The 17,500-nt window shown below is 44.9% G+C and overlaps 1 protein-coding gene across 1 annotated transcript in view; it reads left to right on the plus strand.

Annotated features, from left to right (window-relative positions):
* LOC308136047 (E3 SUMO-protein ligase PIAS1-like) overlaps positions 1 to 17,500 on the plus strand; it is a 60,921-nt gene that overhangs the window by 34,515 nt on the left and 8,906 nt on the right. The window contains 2 exon segments of the mRNA XM_080504251.1: positions 2,219 to 2,729; positions 17,330 to 17,414. Of these exon segments, the coding sequence (XP_080360377.1) occupies positions 2,222 to 2,729; positions 17,330 to 17,414 (593 nt within the window). The 5' untranslated portion in view covers positions 2,219 to 2,221.

The following is a 17,500-nucleotide window of genomic DNA, read 5'->3' on the forward strand; positions in this document are numbered from 1 at the left end:
ACTAGTCAACAGAACGACTTTTCTCTAACGTGTGTATTCAGAGGCCTCTAAGTGTTTTACGTTGAACAATACGTAAATATATCACACTGTGAATGCTGCTGGAGTTCCAGGTAAGTGACTCTGTGCAGTCCTGTGAATGTTTGAACTGACTATTCTGACTCTGTTCTCTTCTAATGAAGCTTTTAAACTTCCAACAAACAGAAGTGAAAGTACATCTCGTGATGTTATTGGTTTTTTTTATGCGCCGTCGCCTCCTCAGATCGGGACGAACGATGTCAAATGACACCGAGCACAGCGTACCTGGGACTATATCTTAAATGTCCGACCCTGTCCTGAATCGTCCATGTTGATAAGTTCCACGAAGTGAAACTAGTTTGTGAGGTCAACAAACCGAAATGACCAGGAATGTATTGACCCGTGTGAATTTATTCCATGCGAAAACCAACGTGTTTAGCATTAGCTGGTGGCTCCATGTTAGCATCAAGGCGATGCGAGGACTTGAATATCTTGATGTTTTGACACCGTGGTCAGTTTAAAATGAAAGGACAGATGGATGATTGTCATGTCATCTGGTTCACACGTTTATTGTTTACTTTATTGTCTGAAAACAATAAATAGTAATAAAACACGCAGGAAAACGTATAAAAACGCACACGTCGAACAATAATAAGACGCATCATGATACTGTTACTGGATGTTGCACTGGGAATTATTGCCCTGGATTTATTTTTTGAGAACCGTTGCTCTGGATCGTTGCGTCATCCTGAGTCCTGCCGGCAGAGCCCCGGTGGTTCCGCTCCTCAGAACCACATCGCTTTAGCGCCCGTGTCCTCGACGGAACCGAGAGAAGTCACGATAATCCTCCCTGCCGTCGCCTGCGGCACCACGGAGAGAGGCCGTCGGCCGGTACGCTCCCGGTGGCCGACGGATTTACGCTTCTGTCGCCGGCGATAGATTATTATTCTTGATGCTTCCTATCACCTCCACTGTTGTGTGGTTAGAATCAGAGGAGAGCGGCTGGACGGGCTCTTCCTGAAGTCAACAGTCCCTCTCTCTCGACCCTCCATCTCATTTCAGTTGATAACACCGAACACGATATGGCGTCCCGACACTGTGATCAGTCTGTAGGAGTGCAAATGTTTTAACGTTTTCTTTTCTTTTCTTTTTTTTTCTTTTAAACAAGTGTTGTTTATTCAAGATTCAGTTAAACAATGTTACATTGGAAATCAGCTTTAATTTTTCCCTCTTGTCTTCCCTCTCCGAACCCCCACAGTCAACATATAACAACAAGCAACAACAAGCCAGACAGGTTGAAAGGAAACACAAATTTTAATTAACTGATCTACAGTAGGCTTTCCTTACACATTATTAGTATACAGTTGTACAATTTCAGCTGCATCCATCTTTTGAAAATAGGCAAGAAAAGGCTCCCGAACATCGGGAAATCTTTTATATCTGATTTTTTTCAAGGTGTGTTGTAACACGTGACGTCACTGACCCAAAGTCTAAACCAGGGGTGTTGAACTGATTTCACTTGAGGGGCCACATCAACCTGATCTGACCTCTGGAGGCCCAACAAGTCAAACGTAACATATTAAACTGCAGATATGGACAAATGCAAAGTCTTTCCTTCTTTTGATTCTTTTGTAACTGCAAGAATTTGCCAGTCTATTCTGAAATATACATATTAAAGGAAATCAGATATTATTATATTTGCAAAAAAAAAAAAAACCCTCAGTCATGTATCTGGATATCATATTTTTATTCAGGATTAAAACAAGTTGTCATCATCTGGAAATTGTTTTGAGTTTACGTGTCAAAAGTATCACTTCACATAAGTTGGACTCGTTTTATTGTGAAAGGCGTTGCGTCATGTGACCTCCACAGATGCATTAATGTCGGGGGTCAAATTCTGACCAAGGCCGGTTTTGAATGTCATTTTTTGTCAATCGAGTGTTTTTAGATCAGCCGCTGTCAATTTTCATTTTTATACTTTAAAAAAAAAATCACATGGCGGCCGGATTAGATCCTTTGGGGGGGCCGGTTCTGGCCCCCGGGCCGCATGTTTGACACCACTGGTGTAAATACAGGTGGCTCTGGATCCTTCCAACCCAGCAATATCCTCCTTGGAGCCATAAGTGTGGATTTGAACTCGCACCAAAGATTGCCATAAATGGGCGGCAAGGGGGGTTAATGTGTCATTTTCTCTGCATTGCAGCAAATGGTGATGAGCCTGCGGGTGTCGGAGCTGCAGGTGCTGCTGGGATACGCCGGCCGCAACAAGCACGGGCGCAAGCACGAGCTGCTGACCAAGGCGCTGCACCTGCTGAAGGCCGGCTGCAGCCCCGCCGTGCACATGAAGATCAAGGAGCTGTACCGGCGGCGCTTCCCGGCCAAGATGGTCTCCCACTCGGAACTGGCGCTGGCCGGACCGCACCACCCGGCCACGGCGGGCGTGGTCGGGGGGGGCGGCGGCGGCGGTGGCGTGGCGGCGCTGCCCGCCGGCCTGACGCAGCTGGCGTACGAGGGGCACGCCGGCCACGGCGGGGCGCCGTCGCCCGCCGCCCTGCTCCCGCTGTCGCTGCTCGGCCCGGGGAAGCACGAGCTGACGGGGCTGACGCACCACCTGCCCGCCTCGGCCACGCTGCACCCCGTCCACCCCGACGTGAAGCTGCAGAGGCTGCCCTTCTACGACCTGCTGGACGAACTCATCAAGCCCACCAGCCTCGGTAAGGACGTCGTAGTCGTCGCGGTCTTTTTGAGCGTTGATAATAGCCGGGGTATAATAACGTTTAAAGTCCTAGTGAAATGAAAATTCGACCTCCAAAACACTCTGGCTGTCGCTTCGAGGGAAATTTTTTATGCTAACTGGTCCGAGGGTAAAATGTTAAAACACGGCAATCTGTGAGAAAATAGCCGATAAACAGCGATATTTTCACTGCTGGGCGGAGCTTCTGACAATAATAGTGATGTCACGAGTTGTGCACACGCCCAAGTTGTGTTTACATTATGGAGGATCAGAGTTTTGACCACGAAGACGCTGAATTTAACGATATTTCATCATCATCGGGCATTTTAAACCCCGTGATTGATGAAGAAGACACAGAACAGGTCGTTCTGCCATCGGTGACCCCGTCTGGAACATGTTTGAGGAAGCAGAAGACGATTCGTCCTCCATTCGTCCTCGTCTCCTCGCCTCAGCAGCCGCCAGTTTTCACCTTTGAGTCTTTGAGGCGTCCTGACTTTTGGCAGAATGACCGGCTTCCTGGATCATGTCGAAGCGCTTTTCCCACTGTGGAATCACCGAAGATGAGTCCAGGTATTACTTGATCGTCTACTAGCCGCCCGAGCTATCCGCTAGCCCAGGGGTGGTCAATCCTGGTCCTCGGGGGCCGCAGCCCTGCACTTTTTAGATGTCTCCTCACATCAATACAGCTGACAGCAATTAGTGGCTCCTTGTCAAGCTTTCTGCAGAGCCTCGTCATGATAACAGGTGTGTTTGAGCAGGGAAACATCTAAAACGTGCAGGACCTAGCCGCGTGAGCTAACAGCTAGCCACTCCCGCCGCCTGTGCTCCTTTTCTCCTCTCTCAGGTCTCTTCCAGGCTCAATCTTTCGTCAAGGCTCATAAAACGCCGACTATAACTTCAAAACACTGTTAAAACTTGGATATTTAAGAGGGAAACAAGCCAATATAAACACAACAGATCGAGATCTGCACAACTCTTGACGTCAGAATTCCCCCGACTTCCTCGGCTGGAGATTCAAAATTCAAATAACTTTGTTGCGCGACAACAGTGGTGGGGCAGAGTCGGAGGAACCTTAGAAGTAGAACCCCAACTGTCCTTCTTTGCAAAGTAGTGTTTTACATTTCACTAAGCCTTTAAATTTGTTGTTGTTTTGTTGTTGTATATGTTGATTAAAGTGACAATAAAAAAACAAGTCATCCCAAAAATGACTAATCGCAACATGAAGACAATATTAATGAAAAATACAATGAAATGTAAAAAAAAATAAAAGGCTGAGCTTGAAGCTAATGCTAATTGCTATCATCATGGACAGTGTCATCGGGGGTTCAGCCAATCCCAGTCAAGGTAGGCTCCTCCCCCTTTGACTCCTCCCACAATCAGCAGCTCTGGCACACGGCGCCACGAGAGGAAGTACTTCCGCGTCGTCCCATAGATGGGCATGTGTGGGCGGAGCCAGTCCAGCTCACACGGACACAGCAGATTCTGAATGCAGCTCCTAGGATCCAATATTCAAACGGAGGGAAAATGAAGGAAAAGCTGGATTTCGCGCAATATCAACCAATGAGACCAGATGAAAGTTTTAAAAACCTGAACAATATGGCCCCTTTAAGTCAGAAGGTTGGAAGTATTTCAAAATTGGCTCTCTAAAGGGTTAAACATCCAGGCCTTTTCTCTTGTCTGACTCCAGAAAGTCTTCGCATTGTCCCGCGGATCTGCTGAATCTTGTTTTTTGTTTTTTTTATCCTGGTTAGATTTGTCATTGCATTAACTCTACATCCAGCAGCCTGCCTGCACTTAGCATAATAACCCTCCGCCGGCTCTGGGATGTATTGCAAATACATGGAAATGTCCACATTTTCCTACATTAGCATTTTAATGGAGTAAGAGGCCATCTCGTGATTAATCTGCCTGCAGATACATGTGCAAACACAGAGCCTGCAGCTCTGTCATCGCACCCCCCCCCCCCCCCCCTTCTGCCCCGCCGACACCCTCGGTCAGAATTTGCATGCGGCGTGACGGAACCAGGCGGTCGTACACCCGCCCTCGAACACACACCCTCCTGTCAGGCGCGGTACTCTCAGGCCGCAAAGCTCCAACTGAATAATGCACGTCGATCGGATTGTCTTGAGAAGAGTGCAAGAGGGTGGGTGTGGCGGGGGGGGGGGGGTGGGGACCAGCACCACCGACTCATCTTCAAAAATCTAATAGGGGTTTGGTAAATCAGAAGTAAAGGAATTGATCAGGAGAGACTGAACCGTGAGTCTTTTTTTAGACTTTAAACCAGGGGTGTCAAACTCACTTAAGTTGAGGGGCCACATCAACCTGATCTGACCTCTGGAGGCCCAACAAGTCAAACAGAACATGTTAAACTGCAGATATGGACAAATGCAAAGACTTTCCTTCTTTTGATCCTTTTGTAACTGCAAGAATTTGCCAGTCTATTCTGAAATATACATATTAAAGTTAATCAGATATTATATTTGCAAAAAAACACACACAAAAAAACCCCAATCAGCTGTATCTGCATATTGTATTTTTATTCAGGATTAAAACAATTTGTCATCATCTGGACATTGTTTTGAGTTTACGTGTCTAAAGTATCACTTCACATAAATTGGACTCGTTTTATTGTGAAAGGCGTTGCGTCATGTGACCTCCACAGATGCATTAATGTCGGGGGTCCAATTCTGACCGAGGGCAGGTTTTGAATGTCATTTTTGCCAATCTAGTGTTTTTAGATCAGCCTCTGTCAGTTTTCAATTTTATACTTAAAAAAAAAAAATCACATGGCGGCCGGATTAGATCCTCTGATGGGCCGGTTCTGGCCCCCGGGCCGCATGTTTGACACCCTTGCTTTAGATGCATATGCGTATGTTTTTTTTTTTGTTTTTTTTAATCGGATGTTCATAAAAAGCTGTCGTTTTTTTGCCGAAGGAAACTAATATGAGTCAGTCTGAGGCCTCGTTTACTGAACAACGTCCCGAGTGAAAACTGAATCTGCAGCCTGCTCTTCTGGATTCACCTGTTTGTTTCCTTCCATGTGAGCGTGTCCAGAATTTACCAGGTTAAAAACACCAACAAAAAAAACAAACCTTGTTAATATCTAAAAAACTGTGATCCAAGAAGATCGTTCCACGCGTTTACCGAAGCCAAGTTCATGTCTTTATGTGCTCAGCAAATCATTTCAGAGCTGATTAGTCAATAATACTCCTCCGGTTTTAATAACCGAGCGATTGCTTCATGATTTAATCACACAAAAAAAACAACAAAACCACATAATTTCGCCCCTCGACCCTCTCCGATGTGATCATTCTCACATCTTTACGAGGCAGGATTTTACCTCAGGCGCTCGGAAATGATGTTTTCCAACCAAACAATTAATAATTGTCGGATTATTCAACAAACTGAAGCACTTTTCGGTCTCGGCTTGTCACTTCTTTGACTTTTATTTCACTTCCTCCTCCCAGCTCATCTACAAATTCTCCTTTTTTAGCTCGACTAAATGCAGATTTCTGTCGCGTTGACTTCCCTCGTTCGGCGGCTTATTCTCGGCTCGCTCTACCTTACAGCTCAATTTCATCTCCTTTAATTTAATAAGCACTGGGGTTTGTTGATCCTCCATAAGTGGATTTATGAGGAATTCTCTCCTGATTTTCAGTAATGAAAGTTGATAAACACTATAAATATCTTCATTTTTGTTTTTGGAAACTTTTGTATTTAATGTTTAACCCATGAGAGTCAGTGTGATTTATATGTAATACAAATCTGTTAAAACACTTGATTAATAGTTAAAACTATTTAGATGTTTCACAACTTATAGTTGTTGTTTGATCCGACTCACTTCATATCGAGCCCCTGACTTGTTTCTGTATTAAAAACTGACAGTTTTAGAAACTATTATTACCTTTTAAAGAAACAAAAACAGGATGAAAGTGACCTTCAAAAGCCGAAACCTTCAAGCTTTACGTTTGATTTCAGTTCTTTCAGTTACATATAAATCTGAAGAGGACTGGAATAAAAATGAAAGTAACATATTTCATCTATATTTAATGTTACGTGACAGAATGCAGGGATATTTATGTTGGTATAGATTTTTTTTCCGTGTGTCAGTTTTTGGTAACGTCACTTTTGTACACCGGGTGGCGGTAGGGAGTCATTTTTCCCTCGTCCCTGCACTCGTCTGTTTTTGTACTCCTCCGGTCATGGACTGAATCCAAAGTGTTTGAAGGTTTCAAGACGGGGTTTTTGTCTGGAGAGTACGATTTAGAACGTCTTCGTCTTGAATCGGTCTCGGTAGTTTGACCACAACACTACCAGGAAGCTATGAAGGGTGGTTCTATGCACCACCTGGTGGTACAAAGTGGTATTACCATAGTGATTGAGGCTAATTGGATAATAAAAATTTTTTTTTATTAAATTCAATAGTAGTAATTATAATAGACTCTCTGTAGTCTTATGCAGTTACAAGATTGAGAATTTAGTTACACCATGACTGTTGTTTTCTCTTAATACCTTTTTCCTAAAATTTTGGTAACACTTTATAGTAACTATCCGTTAGAAGTAGTTAATCAACATTAATAAACTGTTAGTTAATGAGTTATAGATTGCTTGTTAAATATTTGCTAACAGTTTATTAAGGATTTATAACTGTGCCTTGTAGATTGGTAATCGATAATTTACAAGCTGTTAGTTAGCAATTTATAAAGTACATGTTAATGTATGTTAATGATTTATAACTGTACCTTTGCTAACAGTTAGTAAATGAGGAATAGTTGCAACTTTAGAATAACGTCCTAATAATGTATATAAAGTATTAACTGATACTTAACAAGTCATTAGTAAGTAGTCTACTAATGGCTTATTCATGATCTATTACTAATTTATAAGGTATAGTTATAAATCATTAACATACAGTTAACATGTAATTTATAAATTGTTAACTAACGGTTTGTAAATTATCTATTACCAATCTATAAGGCACAGTTATAAATCCTTAATAAAGTGTTAGCAAATATTCAGCACCCAATCTATAGCTCATTAACTAACAGTTTATTAAGGTTCATTAACTACTTATAACGGATAGTTATTATAAAGTGTTACCAAAAGTTTTGACTATAATAATAATTATTACATACGTGACCTTTAAAGTATCCAACTTTACCTTCAGTACACGGCAAGGTGGCGTTAACTGGTGTGGCCACAGAGGGCGCTGTTCAGTTTGTCCCTCAAACAATAACAAGATCTGAGCAGCTAATTATCGTTGGGAATATTCCCAGCCTGATCTGTAATGTTCTTTTGTACCTGTGACACCTTTTGGGATTTTCTTTTCTGTGGATTCACTTCCTTTTGAAAGTCTAAAGTACAATCACACACTGTACCTTCAGGTTTTCCCTGGACGTTTAGGGAATACGCTGTTCTCTCCGGCTCATGGAAGGAGATGTTTCAGAAGGATAAAAGAAAGGCTGGCCTAAATAAAGGAGTTTAAATGTGTGCAGGCTGCTGCAAAAACTACAAACATCCCTCACTTGTGTTACACTATTTCTTGTTAATTCAAAAGAAATGAAAAACAAATACAAACATGAGACTGTACTGAAAATAAACAGCCACCAAAGTTGTTTTTCACAAAATTTGCATTTATTTTGTGTCACAGGGTGAATTTTCCGGTTCTTATTGTTTTCAGGGTGTAAATATAATGAATTGTTGGTCGAAGGAATCAAAACAATGACATAAATACATTTTCAAGAGCGTGACGAAATATAAACGTTTCACTTCTCTTGATTTTGTTTCTTTGTTTGGTTTTTCATGATAACATTAGTTGAAACGTTGCTTTGAACCCCGGCCTTGATCTTGTTGTATCTGCATGACGTTTTTTTTTTTTAAATCAGATAAGGGGATGTCAGACGGATCTGTGAATGAAATACAAAACTGATTTCATGGATTAAGAGCCAGTTTACCCGACAACTTTTGAAGCGAAGACACATTGTTTTATATATATATATATATATATATATATATATATATATAAAATTTGAATTTTGCACCTCCACGCGGTTACCAAGGACGACTCCGGCGCCGTCCCCGTGCGACTCGCCATCTGGCTCGTCAGGTCGTCTGAACGCTTCAACTCATGAGATCAGAACACGACAGCTGAGGTTCACACACGTGGGAAAAGAAGTCACCAAGGGCTTCATCAACACTTCACGTTCACCCATTTACTGCCACCCCACCTTCCTCCTCCTCCTCCTCCTCCTCCTCTGGGCTAGTGAAGGTTTAGGGTCCGTCCACATCGGGATCCCGGTTCACCTAAACCAGATGTTTCTGGCCCGTCGTCCTCATGAGGCAGTTTTAGAAGCGTGAAAACAGGTTTTTATTTTTAACTCGGGTCCCAAAGGGGGGAAATTCTAAAACCCCGGCTCAACGGCAAAAACGATCAACTGTGGGAAAAAGATCATGTAATCCCCCCCCGCCCCCCTCCCCCCCCCACCGTGGTCCGTGATATCATCAAATAACCACAACAATCAGGGACTACAAGCTCCGGTTGAGCTGCAGAAGCTACATGACGCTAGCAGCAGGAGGCGCAGGGCCATAGACCTATAGAACTAGAAGCTACACGACGCTAGCAGCCGGAGGCGCAGGGCCATAGACCTATAGAACTAGGAGCTACATGACGCTAGCAGCAGGAGGCGCAGGGCCATAGACCTATAGAACTAGAAGCTACATGACGCTAGCAGCAGGAGGCGCAGGGCCATAGACCTATAGAACTAGAAGCTACATGACGCTAGCAGCAGGAGGATCAAGGCCATAGACCTATAGAACTAGAATTATATTGAGGTTTATGAGCAAGAATCTACTTCTAAAGTTCCATGTGCTCTGTCTTCGTCTGCGTTTTTGGTGTGTTTGGTGAGTCACAGCGCCCCCTAAAGGCCTGGCATGCGTACTACAGAGTGACGTGTGAACGGAGGGGTTTTTTTTGGAGAAGGCTGGGGAGTAAAAAAAAAAGATAGTTTTTCTCGTGGTGTGGACGTACCCTCAGCCTGAACTCGTTCCCCCCCTGCATTGGCGTGGGGCGTCGTCGCCTTCCCCCCTCCGTTCTCTCGCTGGCTCTCACACATGCATTATACATGATTTAATCACCATTCGCGGAGGAAAGAGATGCGACGAGCTTCGCTCTGCGTCTGATGAGCGTTTCCTGCATAATGGCTCGTTAGAGGAGACGATTGCGGCGCAGCAAACTTGTGGTTGGAAGCCGTCTCCGGCTTCTCCTGAAGACGAGTCCGGTTTCACGTTGGTCTCCCGAATCCGACAACAACAACAACAAAAAACCCCCAAAAAACAAAACTTGTCTTTTTTGGGGGGGGTTTGGTTGTTAAAATGTTTTATGATTTACTCCTTTAGGCAGGAGGTCACCGTCGTATTTTCCTCCGGCGTGTTTTTAAAGGTTCCGGCGAGAGAAATAAAATCTCAGTGCGGTAAAGTGTGTCGTTTGATAACGGGACGTAAATCCTGCCTGTACGTCGGCGGCACTGCACTTTTAGCCAAGACTTCTCCGGCAAGGCTGCTTTTTCTGAGATCCTGCCTGAAGCTGAGTGTGTGTGTGTGTGTGTGTGTGTGTGTGTGTGTGTGTGTGTGTGTGTGTGTGTGTGTGTGTGTGTGTGTGTGTGTGTGTGTGTGTGTGTGTGTGTGTGTGTGTGTGTGTGTGTGTGTGTGTGTGTGTGTGTGTGTGTGTGTGTGTGTGTCAGTAATACGTGAGAAAATCAAAGTATGTCACAAAGTTTACTTTTTTTTTTTTTTTTTAAGGAAAGTTTCTAATAATAACGTCTTCATATGACACCCTGTTTATGGGGCATATAAGGCTTTCATAGCGTTTTGGGTGTTTTATAGGGGGATCTAAACCACAGCGGTGCTCAGTCACTGAAAACGCAACTTTTTGAAAACGGCTCCCAAGGTGGAACTTTTTGAAAATGATCCGACTGTGGAAACGTAAATATTTGTTCTGCACATGCTCAGTAGATGGACAATAACAACGTGACTCCCAGTTCATATTCTTCTGGGCCGTGGTAGTTTTATTTTGACAGTCTCCGTAATAATCATCCAACTTGGCCGTCTGTCCATATGAGTGTCTGTGAACTCTCATGTTAATGTTTATCACGTATTATTCTGTGTGTGTGTGTGTGTGTGTGTGTGTGTGTGTGTGTGTGTGTGTGTGTGTGTGTGTGTGTGTGTGTGTGTGTGTGTGTGTGTGTGTGTGTGTGTGTGTGTGTGTGTGTGTGTGTGTGTGTGTGTGTGTGTGTGTGTGTGTGTGTGTGTGTGTGTGTGGTTTCATTACAAAAACAAACACCGGCGCCAACTCATGACGAAACGTCGTCGTTTTCACTGCTCCTGGTTAATCGAATAACACCGTTTCTGTGTTTATCTTTTCAAGATCCGACCTTTCGACTCGTCGTTGGCAGCTTAGTGAGCCTCAGTGTAGGAAACGATTCCAAATATCCAGAATATCTGGTGTTGTTTTTTTTCCCATTTTATGAACTTTTTTTTTCTTCTATCTATTTATTTATTTATTTATATTGTTGTTTTGCTTTTATCAGTAAATTCTTTTATATATATATATTTTTTTTTTTTTTTTTTCATAAAATGGCACTTTAAAGGGGACTGAACCTTACAATATCATTGTACGGTGTTTCAATGACAGACATTCTATTCTATTCTATTCTATTCTATTCTACTCTACTCTACTCTACTCTAACTTAGACGTGAAATACATGTTATTACTTCAGTTTGAATATGAATTTTATGTCAAATTTTAAATTACAACAGGGATTGAGGCACAGATCACACTTTGGATCATCCATCCATCCATCCATCTATCTATCCATCCATCCATCCATCCCTCCATCCATCCCTCCATCACACTGCTTTATCCAGCCCAGTCCAGGTGATCAGTCCATCACGGGACACACAAAGTTCTGATCGGTTCCTTCCACTGACTCTCTCTCTGTCTGATCTTTGGATTTGTTCCGAGCTTCAGGTGAATCTGCCACATTAACAGCTGCAGATTAATACCGTAACTAATTCTGTCCCATCTGACCCACGAGTCGATGATTCACCTCCCGCGGGAGTGTATGAGTGTTTCTAACTCAAACTGTTGGCCGGTTTCTCTCTAGTACGGCAGATCAATGGATGATATCCAAAGGAGGAAGTTTTCTTGAGTTTTATCTGAGGTCCGGGTCAGACTCTGGATTTAATTAGGAAATGCACCGATACCAGTATCGGGTGTCGGGTCGGATCCCCGCACAAAGTACTGGAGAGAGATCCGCGGTACTTTGAACACCTGGACATGTGGGTTCAAAGGTTTAGACAAGGTCTCGCTGGGTTCACCTGTAAAGGTTATAGTTTCAGGCCCAATACCTCTTAACTTATTGTGAGTAAGGGACGCGACTGTGAGTGAAATCAGGTTCATCCGGACAGCTGACAGACCTTTATTGTGAAGAGTCGTCTCCTCGTACCCACTTCTTCTCTCCGTCTGACACAGTAACGCCTAACCAACAACAAAGTCAACAACAAAGTCAACGTGATTCGAATCAGCCCTGCTTTGGAGAATTTTCCCATAAAAGTTGTCGAGACGTACTTGACTGTCGGGTCGTGTTCGGGACCGTGTCACCGTTGGTTTGTCGGGGCTACGCCTTCTTGATAAGCTGCCGTTTGCCGGCTGAACCGACGTCTCGCCGTCAACAACAGCTCGGCCTTCTCACGTCGCGAGTATCAACAGGAGGAGCAGCTATAAACACTCGCTCGCCCTCGTTCGTTCGGCCCGCGTCGTTTCCCCGCCGTCGCCATCGTCGCCACACAAGTGAGCTCATTATTTGGACTCGGCTCTTAATGACTGTAAATATTTGCGGCTCTGCTCTTTGGGTTCCTGTCAAACATCAGTAACGCCGCCGCTTCCGTCACTGTATGGAGGGATGGGGGGGTAGGGAGGGGTTGGGGGGGGTGACCCAGGAAGCTCCGGAAGAGTCTCTCGCTGTGCGACTCTGATGCAGAGAATAACAGGACCCGGTGTTCGGAGGGAGAGACGCTTCCACTTCGGGAAAAGGCTTTTGTTGCCTTTTGTGGGAGGAACATCCAGAAAGTACCTTTTGTTGAGGTTTTTTTTTGTTTTTTTGTTTTTTTTTCATTGTCGTGTTGAGTTGGGAGTGACGCAGAAAGAGTGTGTGTGTGTGTGTGTGTGTGTGTGTGTGTGTGTGTGTGTGTGTGTGTGTGTGTGTGTGTGTGTGTGTGTGTGTGTGTGTGTGTGTGTGTGTGTGTGTGTGTGTGTGCCTGTGGTTTACCAAACTGAGAAGAAGTAGCAAAGCCACTAACAAGGTAATGCCGTCCAGCTGTGTTGGGCTGCTCCGAGCAGCGTCTGCAGAGCCGAGCACATTCTCCCACGTTTAGCTCAGACGTCAAACCACAGACCGACCGCAACGCTTTCACCAGAGTTCTTCTCGCTGCAGAGTTAAAAAAAAAAAAAAAACATCTTTATGATATTTATGCTTCTCAGACTCTGTCGAAAAGTCGGAAAGTGAGATTTTCTCAGTTTCACAGTTTGAAGCTTTTCGACCTTTTTGAATGTCCCGAAGTCTGTGGTTTGATTCCCGTCTCAGCCTGGACGTGAATCAAAGGGTCCTTAGGCAAGACATCCATCCATACATCCATCCATCCATTACTCCATCCATCCATCCATTACTCCATCCATCCATACATACACCCATCATCCATCCATCATCCATCCATCATCCATCCATCATCTATCCATCATCCATCCATCGTCCACCCATCCATCCATCATCCACCCATCCATCCATCCACCCATCCATCCAACCATTATCCACCCATCCATCCATCATCTATCCATCATCCACCCATCCATCATCTACCCACCCATCCATCCATCATCCATCCATCGTCCACCCATCCATCCATCATCCACCCATCCATCCATCCACCCATCCATCCAACCATTATCCACCCATCATCTATCCATCATCCACCCATCCATCATCCATCCACCCACCCATCCATCCATCATCCATCCATCATCCACCCATCCATCCACACATACATACATACATACATACATACATACATACATACATACATACATACATACTTCTCAGGGGCGGCATGGCTTGGTTGGTAGAGCGGTCGTCTCCCAATCAGAAAGGTTGCAGGTTTGATTCCCATCTCCACCTGTCTGCGTGTCGAAGTGCCATTGGGCAAGACACCGACATCCCAAACTGCTCCCATTGAAGTGAGAGCGCCTCGCATGGTTGGTTGCGTGAGTGAATGTGATGTAACAATGTAAAGTGAAATGGTGCTCTTGGGGGGGCGGCGCAGTGGTGAGCACCAAAAAAACACCCCGTTTGATTCCGGGTTTTCGTGGATTTTCTGTCTCAGATCTTCCCCGTTTTCAGTCTGAAATCCTGTATGAATGTCAGATTGCAGGTGGGAGGAGATATGAGACGTGGGTTACACTTATTATTCACTGAAATTCAATTCCATTCTGAGAAATCCCATTTTTAAATGTAGTTTCTGGATTTGATCCATTTGTCTCCTTTCTGTTTGAGAGCAAGTTCCCATTGAGAGGTGATTTCAGGCTCGTCAGCTGTTTCCCATACGAGCGGCAGACGGTGCGTCTCACCGTCGTTTACATCCTCCCGGGTTTATTTCCTGGTGTTTACTGTATACATCGACCTCCCGAAGGTCACTTCCCCGTCTGTCACTCCTGCCGCCATCTGCCCGTCGAACCTTTTCCTCTTTACGGAGTGGAAAACAAGGTGGGAAGCGGCACGTCGTCGTGACGGCAGGGGGGGTCTCAGGTGTACCGTGGAGGGCGGAGCGTCTGCGGGCTTCTGCACTCGGGGGAAGTTTCTCTGAATCTGGTTTTTGAGACGTTTGGATTTTTATTAAAATGTTATTTTTATCCAATTAATTGCTCGCAGGTTGTTTAGTTTGTCTTCTTAACAAATGAAACACATAAAAATAAGCCAAGTTAAACATGTCTTCACCAAAGCTTTGTCATTGTAGGACACCATATGTAAGTACTTCTTATTTATACAGTACTTCACACAGACACAATTGACGTTTGGCTAAGCCCCGCCCCCTGAACCGAGAGCGTTCAACTACCAACCGCCCAGGCTGGGGTAAAAACCTCCTCAGCTACACGAAGAAGCATTAGCGCTGCGATACTTTGCTTGTTTTCTGGGCTAAATCATTTAACGTGCAAAAAAAAAAAGGATACGAGGATTCAACGGCGTTGACTTTATATAATTTCTAAAAACCCAAACAAAACATGGACAAACGTCTCCACAAACTTCTTCCCTGTCCGAAATTCAACGTAGGTTTTTGGGTGTTTTTTAACCGTCGTGTACAAGATCCTGAATTTGCCCCACCACTGGTTTCCTCCACCTTTAATCAGACTGTGCGACGATAAGCTTTGACTCGGTGGTAATAAAGTAGTTTTAATTATGAATGAAATCAAGAGTTTCTTCTCCCTGTTCTATTTTTTATCGTCAGACTGAACAGCAGAGTTTCGGTGCACAGTCCCACACATCCATCCCCAGGGTGTCGGTAGTTTAGTTTTCCCCAATAAAACAAAAGACTCCCTGCAGTGAAGTGCTTTGACTCACTTAGATTGTTTGAACTCCATATTTGAAATAAAAAATTGTTTTAATTTTACTCCTGAAGTGAATTATCTGTGTGAAGGATTGTTAGTTATCTCTGTGTGGATGGGTAAGGCCACGTCCTCCTACGCAGTGTGTTTACGATAATCTGACTTGACTCTGACTCTGAACAAATGCCGGCTCCTCTGTGATGCAGCGTCGCAGATCCGTACTGATAGAAGCTCTTATTTATTTATTGTAATTGTGCTTGCACCTCGGAATTAATGTCCCAATGATTTATTAATGTTCATATTCTAATGAGCCCCATTAAGCAGAAAGAAGATTGCAGAAATGTTCCTCGCAGTAATTACGGATCGGCTCAGAGCCTCATTAATTTAATTTCTTCTGGCAGGAAAGGAAAAGTAGAAACTTTGCCGCGTGTGACGCCGTTAACTTTCTCATGTGGGGAACAAGAGCTGGTGGAGTCGGCCGAACAGTGACGTCGGTGGCGAGAACGGGGAACTGCAGGCTGGCGGGTAAACAACCGTCATGCTGCTTATTTGCGAGGGACTTCACATCAAACCAGACCTCCACTGGAAGGCTAAGCTACGCTAACTACAGCTACGTGATGAAGGAGAGAATTTTGGGAGAGAGAGAGAGAGAGAGAGAGAGAGAGAGAGGGGCAGAAGACATCAATCAAAGTTAATTTCAACCCTTCTATCTTGTCTAACCACACACAGAAAACATCAGAAACAAATTCCCTGTTGGGGGTTTGGGGGGGGGGGGGGGGGGGGGGGGTAGAGCAAGAGAGAGAGAGAGAGAGAGCAGGTGAGGACAGAGCGAGAGAGCTCTTTCTATTTATAACCAGTGTGCCCGGAGAGGAGGAAGACTGTTGTTCGAAAGCACACTCTGGTCTGATTTTGTTCTGCAGTGCTAAGAGAGAGAGAGAGAGAGAGAGGAAGAGAGAGAGCGAGAGAGAGAGAGACTCAGAATGAAAACATCACGTCCAGATTATACAGTATGTGGGTGGTGAGACAGGTCATTACCGCCAAGATAGACGACTGTTTGAAATCCTGATGAGAGGACGGAGTCCACTGGTCCAGTAATCCACCAGGAAGTCCTCTTTGTCTGTACAACGCCCTACAAGGAGAGGAACTCTGTGTGTGTGTGTGTGTGTGTGTGTGTGTGTGTGTGTGTGTGTGTGTGTGTGTGTGTGTGTGTGTGTGTGTGTGTGTGTGTGTGTGTGTGTGTGTGTGTGTGTGTGTGTGTGTGTGTGTGTGTGTGTGTGTGTGTGTGTGTGTGTCTGACAGATTAAGGCTCCATTTCCACAACGTTTGAAGTGAAAACTCTTCATTTTGACGTCTTTGGTTTCAGGAATGTTTCACATTTACACGGCAACGTGACGTGGAAACGGCAAGAGTTGCAAAAAAAAGAAAATCGATGCAGTGAGCATGCCAGGCCATGAGGTGGTGCTGCTGGTTGGGTTTTTTTGTGTGTTTTTTTTGTAATGAAACCACACTCGCACACACACTTATTACGGTGACTGTCAAAATAAAATGACCAAATCCCGGAGAATACAAAGTGGGAGTCGTGACGCTCCGGAGGAAAACGTCGTCGCTCCACTGGGCACGTGCAGAACAGAGCGTTCACTACGGTATGAACGTGAGCCGCGGCGGCGTTTAAAGAAAAGTTGTGGTTTTCCCCGCGTTTCCACGGCGACGGCCTCCCGGCTCGGAGCTCAGAGGACCTGCGGCGTCTCTAATGGCCAGTTATTTCCAGCAGGTGGGGGGGCGGGTCTATAAATAGAGTGTCTTCACCTCAGCGTTGAGCGTCCAGCTGTTCGTTCCTGTGAAACACCCCGAGCCTTCACCATTCGGTCACCCCCCCCCGGAAGTAACTAAGTATTTATACCCTCCTCCCCCCTCCTCCTCCTCCTCCACAGCATCCGACAGCAGCCAGAGGTTTCAGGAGACGTGTTTTGCGTTTGCGTTGACGCCGCAGCAGGTCCAGCAGATCAGCAGCTCCATGTAAGACCCCGTCATGATCAGTTTCCTCCGTGTACGAGCCGCCCGCAGACATGTGACGACGACCCGTCTGCCCCCCCCCCCCCCCC

The sequence above is a fragment of the Blennius ocellaris genome (assembly GCF_963422515.1).
Source record: "Blennius ocellaris genome assembly, chromosome: 1".
Classification (NCBI taxonomy): Eukaryota; Metazoa; Chordata; class Actinopteri; order Blenniiformes; family Blenniidae; genus Blennius; species Blennius ocellaris.